The sequence below is a fragment of the Serpula lacrymans genome (genome assembly GCF_000218685.1).
Source record: "Serpula lacrymans var. lacrymans S7.9 unplaced genomic scaffold SERLAscaffold_13, whole genome shotgun sequence".
NCBI classification, from domain to species: domain Eukaryota; kingdom Fungi; phylum Basidiomycota; class Agaricomycetes; order Boletales; family Serpulaceae; genus Serpula; species Serpula lacrymans.
Window position 1 is genome coordinate 168,828 of NW_006763302.1, and position 13,132 is coordinate 181,959.

A 13,132-nucleotide genomic window follows, 5' to 3' on the forward strand; every position below is an offset into this window, starting at 1 on the left:
TCTGATTATACTGTGACCGCGATATACCCAGCCTCGTGGGTTACGAGGGGGAAGCTTGAGGTCGAGTCTCAAGGGAGGGAGGGAGAGGTGGGATGCTAGTTCTGCAGGTAGCGGTGCGAGAGTGGTCACGGTTATGTAGCGAGGCCCCGTCTGTGGCTATCGAGGTAGGAGTCACTAGTACCTCCTTCCCACCGCATGAATCCTTTTTCTTTTCTTTTCTTTTCTTTTCTTTTCTCCCCCCCCCCCCCCCCGAGCTTTCAGGTCAATCTGAAAACTGTCACAAAGCCGTGGAGGACTTTTTAACAGCCGCGAATATGAAAGAGGTCGGTGGGGAACGTGAGGGTTTGTCATGGTCATGCGGTGTTTTCACTGTCATTGGCACTGGCAACGCGACCAAGGCAAAGGCGTGCCCCACGAACGCGAACACGTTGCAAGATAGATGTCCTTGATAAATGTGTGAGTGACACCTCTCTTTTTGAAGAAGGCTATCTCGGTAGGTCTGCTTGTAGAAATTATATTACATAAGTGAACTTCGGAGCTTCGCCTGAAGCTTTACTCTGTGGTTACAACCGGCCTTTTGTGGCTATCATTGTCTTTCACATGATATTTACATATGTTTGTTATATAAGAAGCATGTATTTACGTTGTTACGGTATTTGTTTGCCAAAAGAATCCTTCTCCCGTGCCTGTTCCCGCGCCCTGAGGGACTGAATATCCAACACTGCTGGGAATGTCCCCCCACGTGGGCTACCGTTTACATTAAGAGAACAGTGTTGAGGGGATGCGTGATGCATACCGTTGTAACACATGACGTTTCCACACTGTATGGTGTCCGAACCTTTGAGCTATTCCTGTGAATCACGATCTTGCACCGTGGTTCACGGGAGTTTTTTCTAAGATTGTTTTCAGGTAAAATCGACTCGGGGCTTTTACAGTAAAGTACGTAAATCACTCACTCACTGTGATGTATCGTCATCCAAGACTTGTCCTCGTCTGAAAAGATTCATGTGCTCTACTACCTCCTCGCCCACCCCTCCACGCCCGATGTCATGCACCAAAGTTGATTGGTAGCATGGACAGGTGTCAATAACAAAGCAAATATTCAAAAAGACTCGCCTTTGCGCCACACAGGCACTGTAACAACCAAGAGTTATTTACTCTGACCCACACAGGAACACACTATAAAGAATATGATGGGGAGTGGTTACCCCTTAGGCTGCAGTGAGTTAGTTGTGCTAGACAACAGGAGGACTTGCTGAGTCCTTCCCCATGTATTGCTCTTGTATATATACTAAAATACATGAGGTACTGTACAGTTGTAAATAAAGTTCAAAGTCCGATGTCTAGCATGTGACCAGTCACATGACTGGTCATGTGACTATGAAAAGTCGAAAATGTAAAGTAAAGTAAATGGTCACATGACTGGTCATGTGACTTGGAAAATAAAAGTAGAAGTACAAAAGTGAAGCGTAAGTAGGTGCTGGTATGTTAATTGTAACAGGCACAGTGCCACGTGTAATAGTAATTAATATTGCCTTTTTCAATCTTGTGGCTGATCAGCACCACCTCTATTAGGCAATCCAGTCACGCTCACCTTTGCTTTTCCATTCGGTACTTTCGGCATTTCGGCATTTCGGCAAATTTTCGCGTCACCACTGGCTACACATTGCATTGCGCCCTCGCTTTTGTCGTTTCCTTCACTTCCCTTCCTTTGCCTAGCCCCACCATGGGTCCCTTACTCTCGTTTTTATTCTCACCTGACGGTCATTTCTGGATCCCCATTTTAGTTCACCTCCTTGTCACCTCCAGCCTCCTCCTCCTCGTCTTCTTTGCTCCCCCACCATTTCTGATGTCACCACTTCCTATTTGCTTCCGTCGCCGATCTGTTGACTACCACGTGCCACTGCTGATATCAGCAAAGCCCCGGCGGCCGGTTCAAATAGAGCAACAGGTCCATCTTTATGACGTCAATCTACCATCATATACTATCAAAACATCGGCCGCTCATCTTGCCTGGTTGGAGCGTGGGTGGGTAGTTTTTGAGCTGGAGAAGGTTCATCCCCTTGCGTCGCCCATGTTCATCGCTGTCCCATTCACTTGGGTACACTTATCTTTTGTCCATCGTCTTCGCTACAGCTACACCTACCACACACTGCCTGGGACTCACTTGTTCCAAATTGGAACTACTCCTCTCCCTCCCTCGTTTGACCAGGTGGTCCAACACAACCAGTCCATTGGTAAGGCCATGGAACCGTCGGATTTGGACTAGGTGGTGGACCGGTGGCTCCAGTTTCTTTTTTTTCAGCAGAACATTCATTTGCAGTGCAATTATTTTTGATTTTTGAATCATTTTTATGGACACATATATTTTTAGAATGCCTGACTGACAATAAAGGAACTGTGTTGATACTGATAGTGTTTTGCCTTGCCCTTTTTTTACTGCATCTTCCCATGACATCATGATTTTCCTGCTCTCTTTTTGCTATTGGACTTTACTTTATGGCTGTACAAATCTGTGACATTACCATTACTTACACAGCATTTATTGTTCTATCTCTTTCTTTTCCTTATTTTGACGATCTTATCCTGTACTACCTATTCAGGATTCATCAGCGTACATTCCTTCCTTCATGTTCTTTCTCATTCTTTTTGCACAGCTATACTGTGCATAGCCTACTTTTCTTTTACTATATAAACCCCTGTATTTTACCTTGTAAAAAGAACAAGAACTCCAATCCAGACTTCTTCCCTAAATCTCAAGTTCACTACTCTGCTACTTGTGATCCAGTGTGGTCACAATACTTCCCACTACTACCACTGCTATCTGCTGTCATCGTCACTCGTCATTTTTGAAAGTCAATGTCATCCCTTTTGATTAGAGTCCTTCTGAGCACTACAGTTTGTGCGTCAGGAACCTGCTATCACTGGGAACCTCGTCACCTCGTTATCTTGTCGTTTTCAAACCTACCTTGTGCTACAATTAGCAAGGTAGTGCTTATCCATACTCATCACAATGCCCCTATCTTTTATCATCCAATGATCCCTCCTCCTCAAAACCCACACCCATACATCTCTGGGTTTTACTTTGAAGGATTGTCATACGTACCACCCCACGAACAACCAGACCACTCCACTGTTCTAGGAGGCAAAGCCCATACACAAGTTCCGTGGAATCTGGGAGGATTGTGTGTTATTTTGTTTTGTGTGTGGTTTTCTAACTACAATTCTCATCATCGACAGTGTTTAGCAAGGGGCTTGGAAATATGTACATGTTCCAATGCAATATGACTCTGTTTCTCCTCAGAGTCAGATCCAGATGATTGCTCCACCGTATTTGCCATTTCCTTCTCTTTTCCTTTATCCTTGTGTCTTTCCTTTCCCTTCTTCCTTTGACCTTTTCCAGCTGACTGAAGTGTTTGACACTCCAAGATGTTGTGTGATTTGGTTTTGTGGAAGTCATACCACTTCTCCTCGGATTTGAGTGCTGATTTGGAACCTCCTGACTGTCGTGCAACTTCTGCAGTGATCCGGATCTCAACCGCATCAAAGGTAAGTTTATTTTCTTCAATCCTGTTGATTACTGATGACTGAAATATTTGCCATTCAGGAGTGCATGGGAGAGATTGGAGAAGAGCAAAAGCCATGAGTTTGGTATCAACTCCTAGTTTCATTCTGGAGAGGTGTGAATCAATTGTCCGGATTTTTGCAATGTGTTCCCAGATAGGTGATGTCCCATCCCAGGACAATTTGGTGAGTTGCTGGAATGAATAGAAGGCCGAGGCAATGTGGGATGTCTGATGGAGTGAGACAAGTTTATCAAATAACTCCTTGGAGCTGGTGAGGTCTCCAGTCCTCATTAGGAGGGCATCAGAGATGTGGTCCTGGATGATTCCATGTGCCTTCTCATCCTTAAGTATCCAGGTGATCTCAGGACCCTCCGAGGAGGTAGGTTTTCCTGGTGAGGGCTTAAGCTCCTCTCCAGTAACCACCTGGAGAACCTTTTCCCGACGTAGCGTTAAGATGATCCGGAGTTTCCATATCTGAAAATTGTTGGGTCCAGTGAGAACTAGATGTGCAGATGTATTGTGTGCTGTGGTCATGGTTCCGAGGTTGCCGTTTCAAATAAGAATTATTTCCTGCATAGCTTTTGCGCACCAGGGCTCATAACCTAATAAAACTAAGTGAAACTCAGCCGCTGCCCAAGAGGCTATAGAAACGACTTTATTATTTACCCAAGTGAAACTACAATAGATGTTAGTTTAAGGTGATCTCTAATAAATGTAATGTAACATACCTCAGCCGCTGCCCGAGAGGCTATAGAAATGACTAAGGTATTTCTATACTAAACCCCCTACTACTTATAGTCGGAGGTGCTACTCGCTACAGTATAATGGCTCCATGGAGAACAATGGCTGCTTTGGCAGAGACCGGGTTTATCCGGTTTTGTCACAGGGATTATGCAGGAAATTTTGGGGAAGGAAATTGGACTTTGACCCTCAAAAACCTGCATACACTACATAAGTGTAATATATTCTGCAAACACTTTGGTTTGAGTCCGTTGTCACAACCAGCAGTAAGTTGTTTTGTTCATTATTATCACATACTCTCAATATTATTCTTGATATGATAGGATTCTTGATTTGGTATTTGCATTTCTTGGACTCAAAGTTCTGCTTTTGTGTTGCTAGACATCATGTTGCTGCTCTCCCTATCCCAATCTCACTTATTTATCTTGCTTTCTTGTATCTGGATTTGTTTTTAGTATTAATTGTTTTGTTGTTTGAGTTGATCACTCTTGATGCAGACTTTCGCTCGTGTGATCCTTACGTTCAATCGGCTGAGATCAATACAAGGACTTAGCAAATCGATGATCAAAATTAATTGTGACGAAGCAGTGAAGCGGAATTTTAAAAAAAAGGTGGCCGATGGGCAGCATGATTTGGGTTTTCAACCGTAAACAACCGGCCACCGTAGTGAAGGAGAAGATCTGGGCTCAGATAAAGAAGCAGACAGTGGATTCAACAATGAAGATCTTGACAATAACACGTTACTGGGAATGGTCGAGATGTATGGTGACAGCCTAGCAGGATATGATGATTTTGACTCAATTTAGCTTCTAGAGATATTTTTTTGCATTTCAATATGTTATAATTGCTCACAAGCCATTACTAGTAATATTGTAGAGAGGACTTACAAATTCTATGCTTTTGTTTGACGTGTTTGATATCATATAATACCCTCAACAACTGTGTGACTGTTGAAAATACATTATAAGACAATATCTATACCAGCCACAACCGTGACATGAGCTACAGCCACATCCAGGTATCTGCACACTTATATCCCATTATCAATCAGATATCTGTATGAGATACCCATACCCTGAAGGTGTGATACACTGACCACTCTGCTAGAATCTGATAATCCTTTAGAACACCTTGATGATGGATCATCAACTCCGCCTGGTTATAGCTGTCCCTCCCCAATTTCCTGATGTGGGCCCTCGCATAACTTCAATATCTCTGAGTGTGTTTTACCTCAATGGTTACATAAAATGGTTACATATTATAACGAGTTGGGTCAACCATATTATGATTTGTAGTTAAATATACTCTGAATCTGGTGAAACTGTTGTTTTGATTTTGAGTCAAGCATGAAGGCATTGCCTACTATTCTGCTATTATTTCTTAGCAGTGGGACTTGGTCATCTTTTGAGGCTTTCCTCTGCCGAATCGGTGCTTCAATCCGGCATATGTGACCTTAGTGTTACTTTTTTTTTTTGTTACTTTTGTGACGTCCGAATTGTACCTCAAATATGGGAACGACAGTAGATGCTTCGGTTACATTTCGTTTCGGTTAGATAACTTCTCCTTTGAGCTCGAGGAAGAGGGAGTACTTAAATGTCCTAAAGAAGTCCACAAAGATAAAGTTGCCGTTGAGAAAATTCCGAGGTACCCGATGATGACGAGTACGATGTGGTTGTGTGGGATGAAGCGGGCGTGGTAGGAGGACAGAACATGGATGGATGTATGCTGGTAGAAACGATGAGCATGCAGCAGGCGTTACCCGGGGCATGGTGAGGTAAACGGGCGATCAGGATAAAGCGGAGGCGGGTGATCTTAGAAAAAGCTCTAACCCGAAATTATCGAAAGGGGAACACTCAGCTGGGACCTAGTATGGATCATTCCCTCGGAAGGTCTGATGAGGAGACTAACCTACTAGTATCTACTTAGCCAACAATCAGAACGAACATGCAGCAGACTTGGACCGTTTTGAGCCGTGGCATCATGATCGAGATCGCGTCAGGAGAGGGAATTCCTAGTCCTTGTTCGGAGCCCATCCCCGATAGACTACTGTACCTGCGAACCAAAAAAAAAAACCAAAGTGGTCGGGACCTACATTGCCTGTGAACCATAAAAACCATCACCTCAGCTTCACCATAACTTTCATAAATCGTCAATCCCCAATCGTAACTGGACCAGAACTCATCGTGTATCGGGTCCGCAAATTATACCACCACGCAAAAACATCGTACGCTTAGTACATGTACACTTAACCGGTCCGGGATGAAGACTCGGAAGTCCGGAATGCAGACGTGGGGAATCAAGAACAAGTTAGGCTACTCCATCTGCGAAGCTGCACTAGTCTCGATGGCCCGCCAAGAAGGCACGCCCAATTGACGAATTATGTGTATCTACATGGTAACGGCAGCCTAGTCAGCACTAGACATTGCATTTGATGAAAACGAGCGCATGTCAGTAGGGGTGCAAAGACGGAGGGAAGGATGGTAGTGGATATATATGCTGAAAGTTGACTGGTGTGGTGGGAAAAGAGAGGGGCGCATGGAATGGGGTGAAGTAGGACTATAAGATGACGTCGTCGTTGCTGATTCGAAAAGTGAACCTGTTGATGTCGGAACGGCAAGGTGTCCCGAGGAGACATAGCACACGCCTTTGATCCGCCTCTTCGCCTGAATCTGCTGTGAGGGACTAGCGGCGGATGTGCGCGGGGTTGAAAGGTAGGCCATACCATCGATAGACGAGTCAGCAAGAGGATTAAGTGCCCAATTTTTATAGAATATAAGGGGACGATGGGAAGCGCACAAACGCTAACGAGAGGTGAGGACCGCATGTAGAGGCACGGTATCTAAGGTCGTATTCGCGCGCGCGCTAGTACTGTCTGCGCTTGATTCAACAGTGAGAGGGACTGCACTGGCACGATGTTCCTCTGCTGTGAACCTATATGACCAATAGAAAGGGCTGAGGGAGATGTCTGTATGGGATGAAGCGGGCGTGGTAGAAAAGTAAAGCGTGGGTGAAGGCGGAGAGAGGACGTGCACCCCGTCCATGCGAGCTTGGGCACGGTGATAAACGGGCGAGAGGATAGAGCGAGACAGGGCCAAGGCAGGCTCCTCGTTACGTGAACATGAAATCCGAACCCAGCGAGGTTATGTCGTTGTGGGCTTGAATCTTATCACATCGCTCTAGGATGTATCCTCCTACAGTGTGGCTAGGGGAGGAGCCTGGGGTCGAGGGTGAGCGCTGATCATAGTCACAAGTCACTCCCACATTTTCAAATCCATAATCCATTTTCCTACTATTTGCATGTATTATTTACTGGGGTTTATTAACGTTTATTCGCGCTCTGACCGCACGCAGCATGCTGCCCTGGCTTTTCGAGGGTCTGGTCGATGGGTCTTGGCATATTCGATAAGACCTTGACGGGGAAGCACATGCCTTAGCGTTTCAAAGCACACAAGCGTCAAGACGAAGCTGATCGAATAAGCTCAAGGCCCGATCCGATGACTTCTTCCTTATGAAGACTCGGAGTATCTCATCAGGAAATTGGTGAAAATCTGATCTATGATTGTAAGCCATTATAAGAATTGTAATTAGCACAAGAACTACAATAGTTTTGGTCCCGTTTACAAGAGCTTGTATGTCTGGTTAGCTCTGATACAAACGGCACAATATATATATGGCTGATATACATTGTGAAGTCGGCCTCCTCAATAAGATCAATAATATATCCAAGACCTTATATGTCTGGTTAGTATTGTTACCTTCGATCAGATTTATAAGAATTATAGTGTAGACTCTATCACGGCAAGATATACAATCAATATCAGTGCTGATATGACTGGTTACACCTGGTAGCTCGTGACCGAGGCAAAACGAGAAACCACTGAGAACTTGAATACAAGTGTATGTAGGCTGCCATCCATAGTAACTGCACTTAGAGTTGCCAAAACTGACTAGGTAGTGGCCCGGGTACTTACTCACACAGGCTGGCCTTCGTTTGGAAGGACTTAGGGCTGTTTTAATTATTGATAACTAGGTCATCACAACAGGTAGTAAGGACACAAATTTCATTGAAAGCGTGTACACAATATACAGTACAATTTACAATACAGTATACTTAATTCTACATTCCTCCGACTTTGCTTAGCTAGTTGTCCGCATTAGCTTGCCCCTCAGAACGAGAGCTTGAAGGGGACATTTGGTGTTTGAGAGCCGCTCGTCTTTGTCGGATCTTCGCCAATGCGCCGTTCTTTGCTGGGATTCTCGTAGGGGTGGCTGAGGCAGGAAAAATTTTCCTACAATATGGGTAAGTATGGTGGTTGCATAAAAGACTATAGTACTACATACGAGTCCCACCACGCTAAGAGACTGTTGACATCTTCGATTTCATCGGGATCCTCGAATAAGTCCATGACACTATTGAAAAATCCCTCAGAATCGGAAGTGATATCTGTGCGGGAGAATATTGCCTGTGAAGATAGTGCAAAACGGACCTTCATTGAGTTTGTTAGCCTATCATCTGACAATCATGTGAAACTACAGCTACTTACTTGTGTTGCAATATATGCAACTGACGCTGGTGTAACATGTAACATGCCATGTAAACGAGCATTACCCGAGCGAGTTGCTCGTGACTCGGCGTTTGTGTCAACAGATGACGGGGATGTGAAGACGTACTTGTAAGCCTAAGGAAGAAAAAAAGCTGGAATTAGACTATTAGAAGCAATTAAAAAAAACGCGCACCGAGATCAAAACATTGTTTTTAAACAGGCCCATCCATGGGTCTTCTGCATTGTAAATGCAGTCGGCATACAAAAATATGGGCCAGTGGTCACCAGCAATGTGTATATCACCATTTCGTAGTTTAGCTCGAGTCCTATAGAAAAACTTTCGTAAACCATCAAAAAATATACTAGAAAGTACTTACTCTTCATCTTCCCAATCAAGTCCAGTTGGACATAGTAGTTGCCCGGTACGATGATGATTGAAGCCTCGGTTGGACTTGATATTCCGATGGAGCTGTGGGCTAAGCTGCTGGCCTTGAGGTGTTATCCATTCGACTATGGCACCTTTGATGCTCTTGGTGTCGTCAGATCGGGCACCAGAAACACCTTTTTGTATCTGGGTATGTTGTGCCGTTAGTATCTTGTTGAGAGCTTGGGGATCTGACTTGGGTTCAGGTGATAATGGGGCTCACCAGCTGGCTAATGATCTCAATTTCCTCCTCAGACGAATCCTTATCGGTCAACCGATCCTTGAGCCCAGGCACCATACAAAGAAGACTCAAAAAGATCTTCTGTTCACGTAGTTCACTGAGAAAAATATTCAATAAAAACCAAGGAAAATATAATCTATTTCAACTTACTTTCCAGTAAGGTGCTGATCGTCTGATTCATCACTCATCCGAAGCAGTCCATTGATCAGGAGAGAGTTGATGTTACAAAATGGGTGGACAGTACGACAGAAATGGCGACCATGGCCTACCAAGGGGTCTGAAAGACGTCTAAGTCCTGTGTCAGCTTTGTGCAATGATTGAAATCAACTTGAAGCTACTCACGGGCGTTTTCGAGACACTGCAGTTAGTGCAGACTCGAAAGAAGGTAGTAGAGATGGATGATCAGGATTCTCCGGTAAGTCGGCATCTGCTTCCCGTGTTCGCCGCACCATCATGGTCAATTCTCAATGGTTCAACAGCTAGACACCTTCAACTTGCACACGGGACCTCAAGATGGGTAGATGGAATGCTGATGACAGACAAGGTAAGTGTTTTCTTGTGATTTAAAGGCTTGAGTACTCCACTTTGACTTATTTTGGAGAAATTTGTAACAGTTTACCAGGTCAGTCGTCAGTTTACGCTATGATCTTGCCTGGAAAAAGACCTGAGAACTGTCTCTCGGATCATGACAAACAGGGTAAGGATGAGATTGGTGAGTTCTTGCTTTTTGTGGATAGTGCATGATAGTAGCATGGAGAGCAGTATAGAAAATTTTTCACTCAAGGCCAGCACCACCGCATTTGTCAGGACAGCATTGTCGTTTCCCCATGGGCTGTGCTCTTAGCATGCAATAGGTTTGGTATGTTTCAAGGTGTGTACACCAATTTCTCAACTTGGTTATCTAAATTCATAACACGGCAACTTCTAGGTGCTACAATACAGGTGATCTCATTTTTCTGTGGAGATGTGAGTGTGACAGTCAGGGTCAAAGGCTCTCAGTTCCGTCAACCCTTGGGACAGCAACGGGCTTAGTTCAGCTCTCCATTCCTCTGTCGTAAGTGGCCTGTTAGGTCTTCCGATGTCTGTTTTGATTCTTACAGCTTTTACTCCACTTTTTTGCCACATCCTATCTCACAGATACGCATCATGTCCACCACTGGCAATGAAAACAAGAAAAGACGCCTTAGTTTTCATGTAGAAGATGTCCAGTGAGTCCAGACACTTTGTTACCCGGTTGATCAATTTCACGTTCAAAAGCATTACCGTCACAGAGGAGTTGACAGACTCGGGTAAAAATGTTGTTAAAAACGATGCAAGTGTTCAAACAGACTCTTATTTGATGGGTACATATTTTGTTGCTGTTTTCAGACGTCAATCATCTTACATGATTTATAGAAGACACGGCAGATCATAAACTCAACAACCTTTCAAATGAGGAATTGAAAATCAAGCTTGAAGAAATGCAGAAACAACTCCATGTCATGTACTTAGAACGCGACAAGTATCGAAATTATGCAATTGCCGAGTCTCGTCGGGTGGGATTAATGCAGTTTGAGGTTTCAAAGATGGGGATGGAACCACCATCCTGTGAACTGTACTCACAGGTTCCTGTGGATGCACCCTCGCCTGCATCACTCATCAGTAAGTTGACCACTATCCTGTTAAAACTGTAGCTGAGTCAATACCTAGGTGATGATTGAAAGATAGGATTGTGTAACGGTAATAAACAATGTACGAAAAACTGTAATGAAATATTATATGCATATTATCTTTTTGTGATATAGTATTGAGGTGACAATACACGAACGATAAGAGGCTGTTCAAAGCATTGTCGTTGAGAACCCAGAGGTACGTACATCAGCCTAAACACATTATTTTAATCATTCAATGCCTTATTCACAGCAGTGAAAGTAGATCATATGGCTCGAGGTACCGCACAATTACAACTATTCTACATTGACAGACCAACATGACTAGTGGGAGACCTTCTCTTCGGTATGCTGTTGTCACTGGATTCCTCACCTCAACGTTTTCCGCTGCCTCCCTTGGCCAGATTTCCTGGCTACAATGCAAGCATGTGAGTATCAACTAAAAGCCTAAGAAGGATTGCTTGTTCTTACCAGCTGTAGTGTGGTGCCTTTGTCGGTTGTTACTGATATGCTCACCAGATTTTCCACTATCCACAACCTCTGACTGGGGTTGAATTACAGAAGTAGCTTGTTTGTTGTCAATACTGACTTCTGACAGGCGGCGTTTTACCCCACAAGACTGGGGCTGAGTTACAATGTTTTGCAAGTCTGTACTTTCCTGTTACGACAAAGGTGAGTCTACAATCTATATTGAGAGATGTCGCTTACCTCAGTTTTCACAGAAATTCCTTCATCTTTGGGAGCAGCCCCGTCTGTCTCCTTCTTATCTGCCGTATTAATAGGCCAGGGTTCATCGTCACTGTCCCAGTCATAAAAGAACTCAACATCTTTGCCTGAGCCATAGACTGTGAATCGGCTGAACAGGTGTTCTGGGACACCAACTAGGGTCCTTCGAATGATTTCGTTGTCAGTCTGAGGCATGTCTTGGTGGGGGGATCAAATGAAGGATTCGTCACATTTTGGTGAGCTCAAACACTATTGTATATTTCCCATGCACTAATTCTCTGCTGTGACCCGACTCCAATACCGATATCACTTTCCCGTTGGAGATCAAGAAGTGCCTGTCCGGATCTTAACTTTTTTTTTTGTTAAAGTTCAGTCTTACGTTAAAGAAATGGAGAAAATGTCAGTTGCTCCATTCTTCTGTGTCACACGGTTTACTTGATTGTTCTATGTTAGATCTTCACATTCATCACTATTCGCCCCTGAAGCCTGCACTAGTTTCAATGTTCCACCCACTTCAAATTTCTGTCACTCATTATGGATGATTCCCTAACATGTATTTGCGGGCGAAGTTTTTCACAGTACGGAGCATTGACATGGCATCAAAAAAACTGCAAAAAACGAAAACATCGTGTCTCAATGATATTTGAGAGAGCTCGCGAGCTAATGAGTAGAAAGAAGAGTCGTGTAGAAAGTGCGGAGAACAGTGGCCATGGTGAGGGCCATAGTGGGGATGTATGTGACATAGAGACTACGGCTGTTGAAATAGCCAATCCAACGGTATGTCCTGTGATCCATACAGAGTGCACCACTGACCATAGCCCCATCAGAGCCCTGTAGCGCACAGTCTTGACATTGACTCGGATACACCACTCTCACAGCGTCGCACACGAAGAACAAATCGCAGACTGCCAAAACAATTTCGTGATATACTCCCCCAGCCTTCATTATCATTACCCTCAAGTATCCAACAGCCGCTTTCAGCACCACAGCCAGGTTGTGAAAGTCGCAGCCCACCTCTAAATGAGCCACCACCCAGTACTCAGACCGGTGGTGCCCTGACTCAAACATTGTTTCGCACAGTCAAGAATATATTTGGAGTACTACGACAGTACACCCATGGGCCACCATCTCACAATGCCAGTGATCACCAGTCCCCTCACGAGCTCTGTACACCATTGTACCCCCACAATGATTCTATGAACATATTGTCATCGTCATCATCCGAGATCCATCCGCAATGC

At 44.3% G+C, this 13,132-nt stretch overlaps 4 protein-coding genes across 4 annotated transcripts in view; 2 read left to right on the forward strand and 2 right to left on the reverse strand.

The window, feature by feature from the left end:
• Positions 1–8,448: 8,448 nt before the first annotated feature.
• Positions 8,449–9,971, reverse strand: SERLADRAFT_373272 (uncharacterized protein; the record flags this gene model as incomplete). Its single annotated transcript, XM_007322397.1, has 8 exons — positions 8,449–8,596; positions 8,649–8,794; positions 8,852–8,986; positions 9,045–9,177; positions 9,229–9,422; positions 9,499–9,613; positions 9,667–9,804; positions 9,859–9,971. The coding sequence occupies 8 exons, from the start codon at positions 9,969–9,971 to the stop codon at positions 8,449–8,451; spliced, it is 1,122 nt and encodes a 373-aa protein (XP_007322459.1).
• On the forward strand, positions 9,953–11,282 carry SERLADRAFT_476718 (uncharacterized protein; the record flags this gene model as incomplete). Its single annotated transcript, XM_007322398.1, has 7 exons — positions 9,953–10,060; positions 10,131–10,387; positions 10,445–10,570; positions 10,654–10,724; positions 10,774–10,859; positions 10,912–11,157; positions 11,206–11,282. 4 exons carry the CDS (start codon positions 10,663–10,665, stop codon positions 11,214–11,216), a joined length of 405 nt encoding a protein of 134 aa, XP_007322460.1.
• Positions 11,283–11,371: 89 nt separating this feature from the next.
• SERLADRAFT_476722 (uncharacterized protein) lies at positions 11,372–12,119 on the reverse strand (the record flags this gene model as incomplete). The annotated part of the gene is made up of 3 exons (XM_007322399.1): positions 11,372–11,578; positions 11,637–11,823; positions 11,874–12,119. The coding sequence occupies 3 exons, from the start codon at positions 12,084–12,086 to the stop codon at positions 11,535–11,537; spliced, it is 444 nt and encodes a 147-aa protein (XP_007322461.1).
• Positions 12,120–12,425: 306 nt separating this feature from the next.
• SERLADRAFT_373275 (uncharacterized protein) overlaps positions 12,426–13,132 on the forward strand; it is a gene marked incomplete at both ends in the record, with an annotated part of 4,450 nt that continues 3,743 nt past the window's right edge. The window contains 2 exons of the mRNA XM_007322400.1: positions 12,426–12,668; positions 12,770–13,058. Of these exons, the coding sequence (XP_007322462.1) occupies positions 12,426–12,668; positions 12,770–13,058 (532 nt within the window). The remainder of the gene's footprint in view (positions 12,669–12,769; positions 13,059–13,132) is intronic.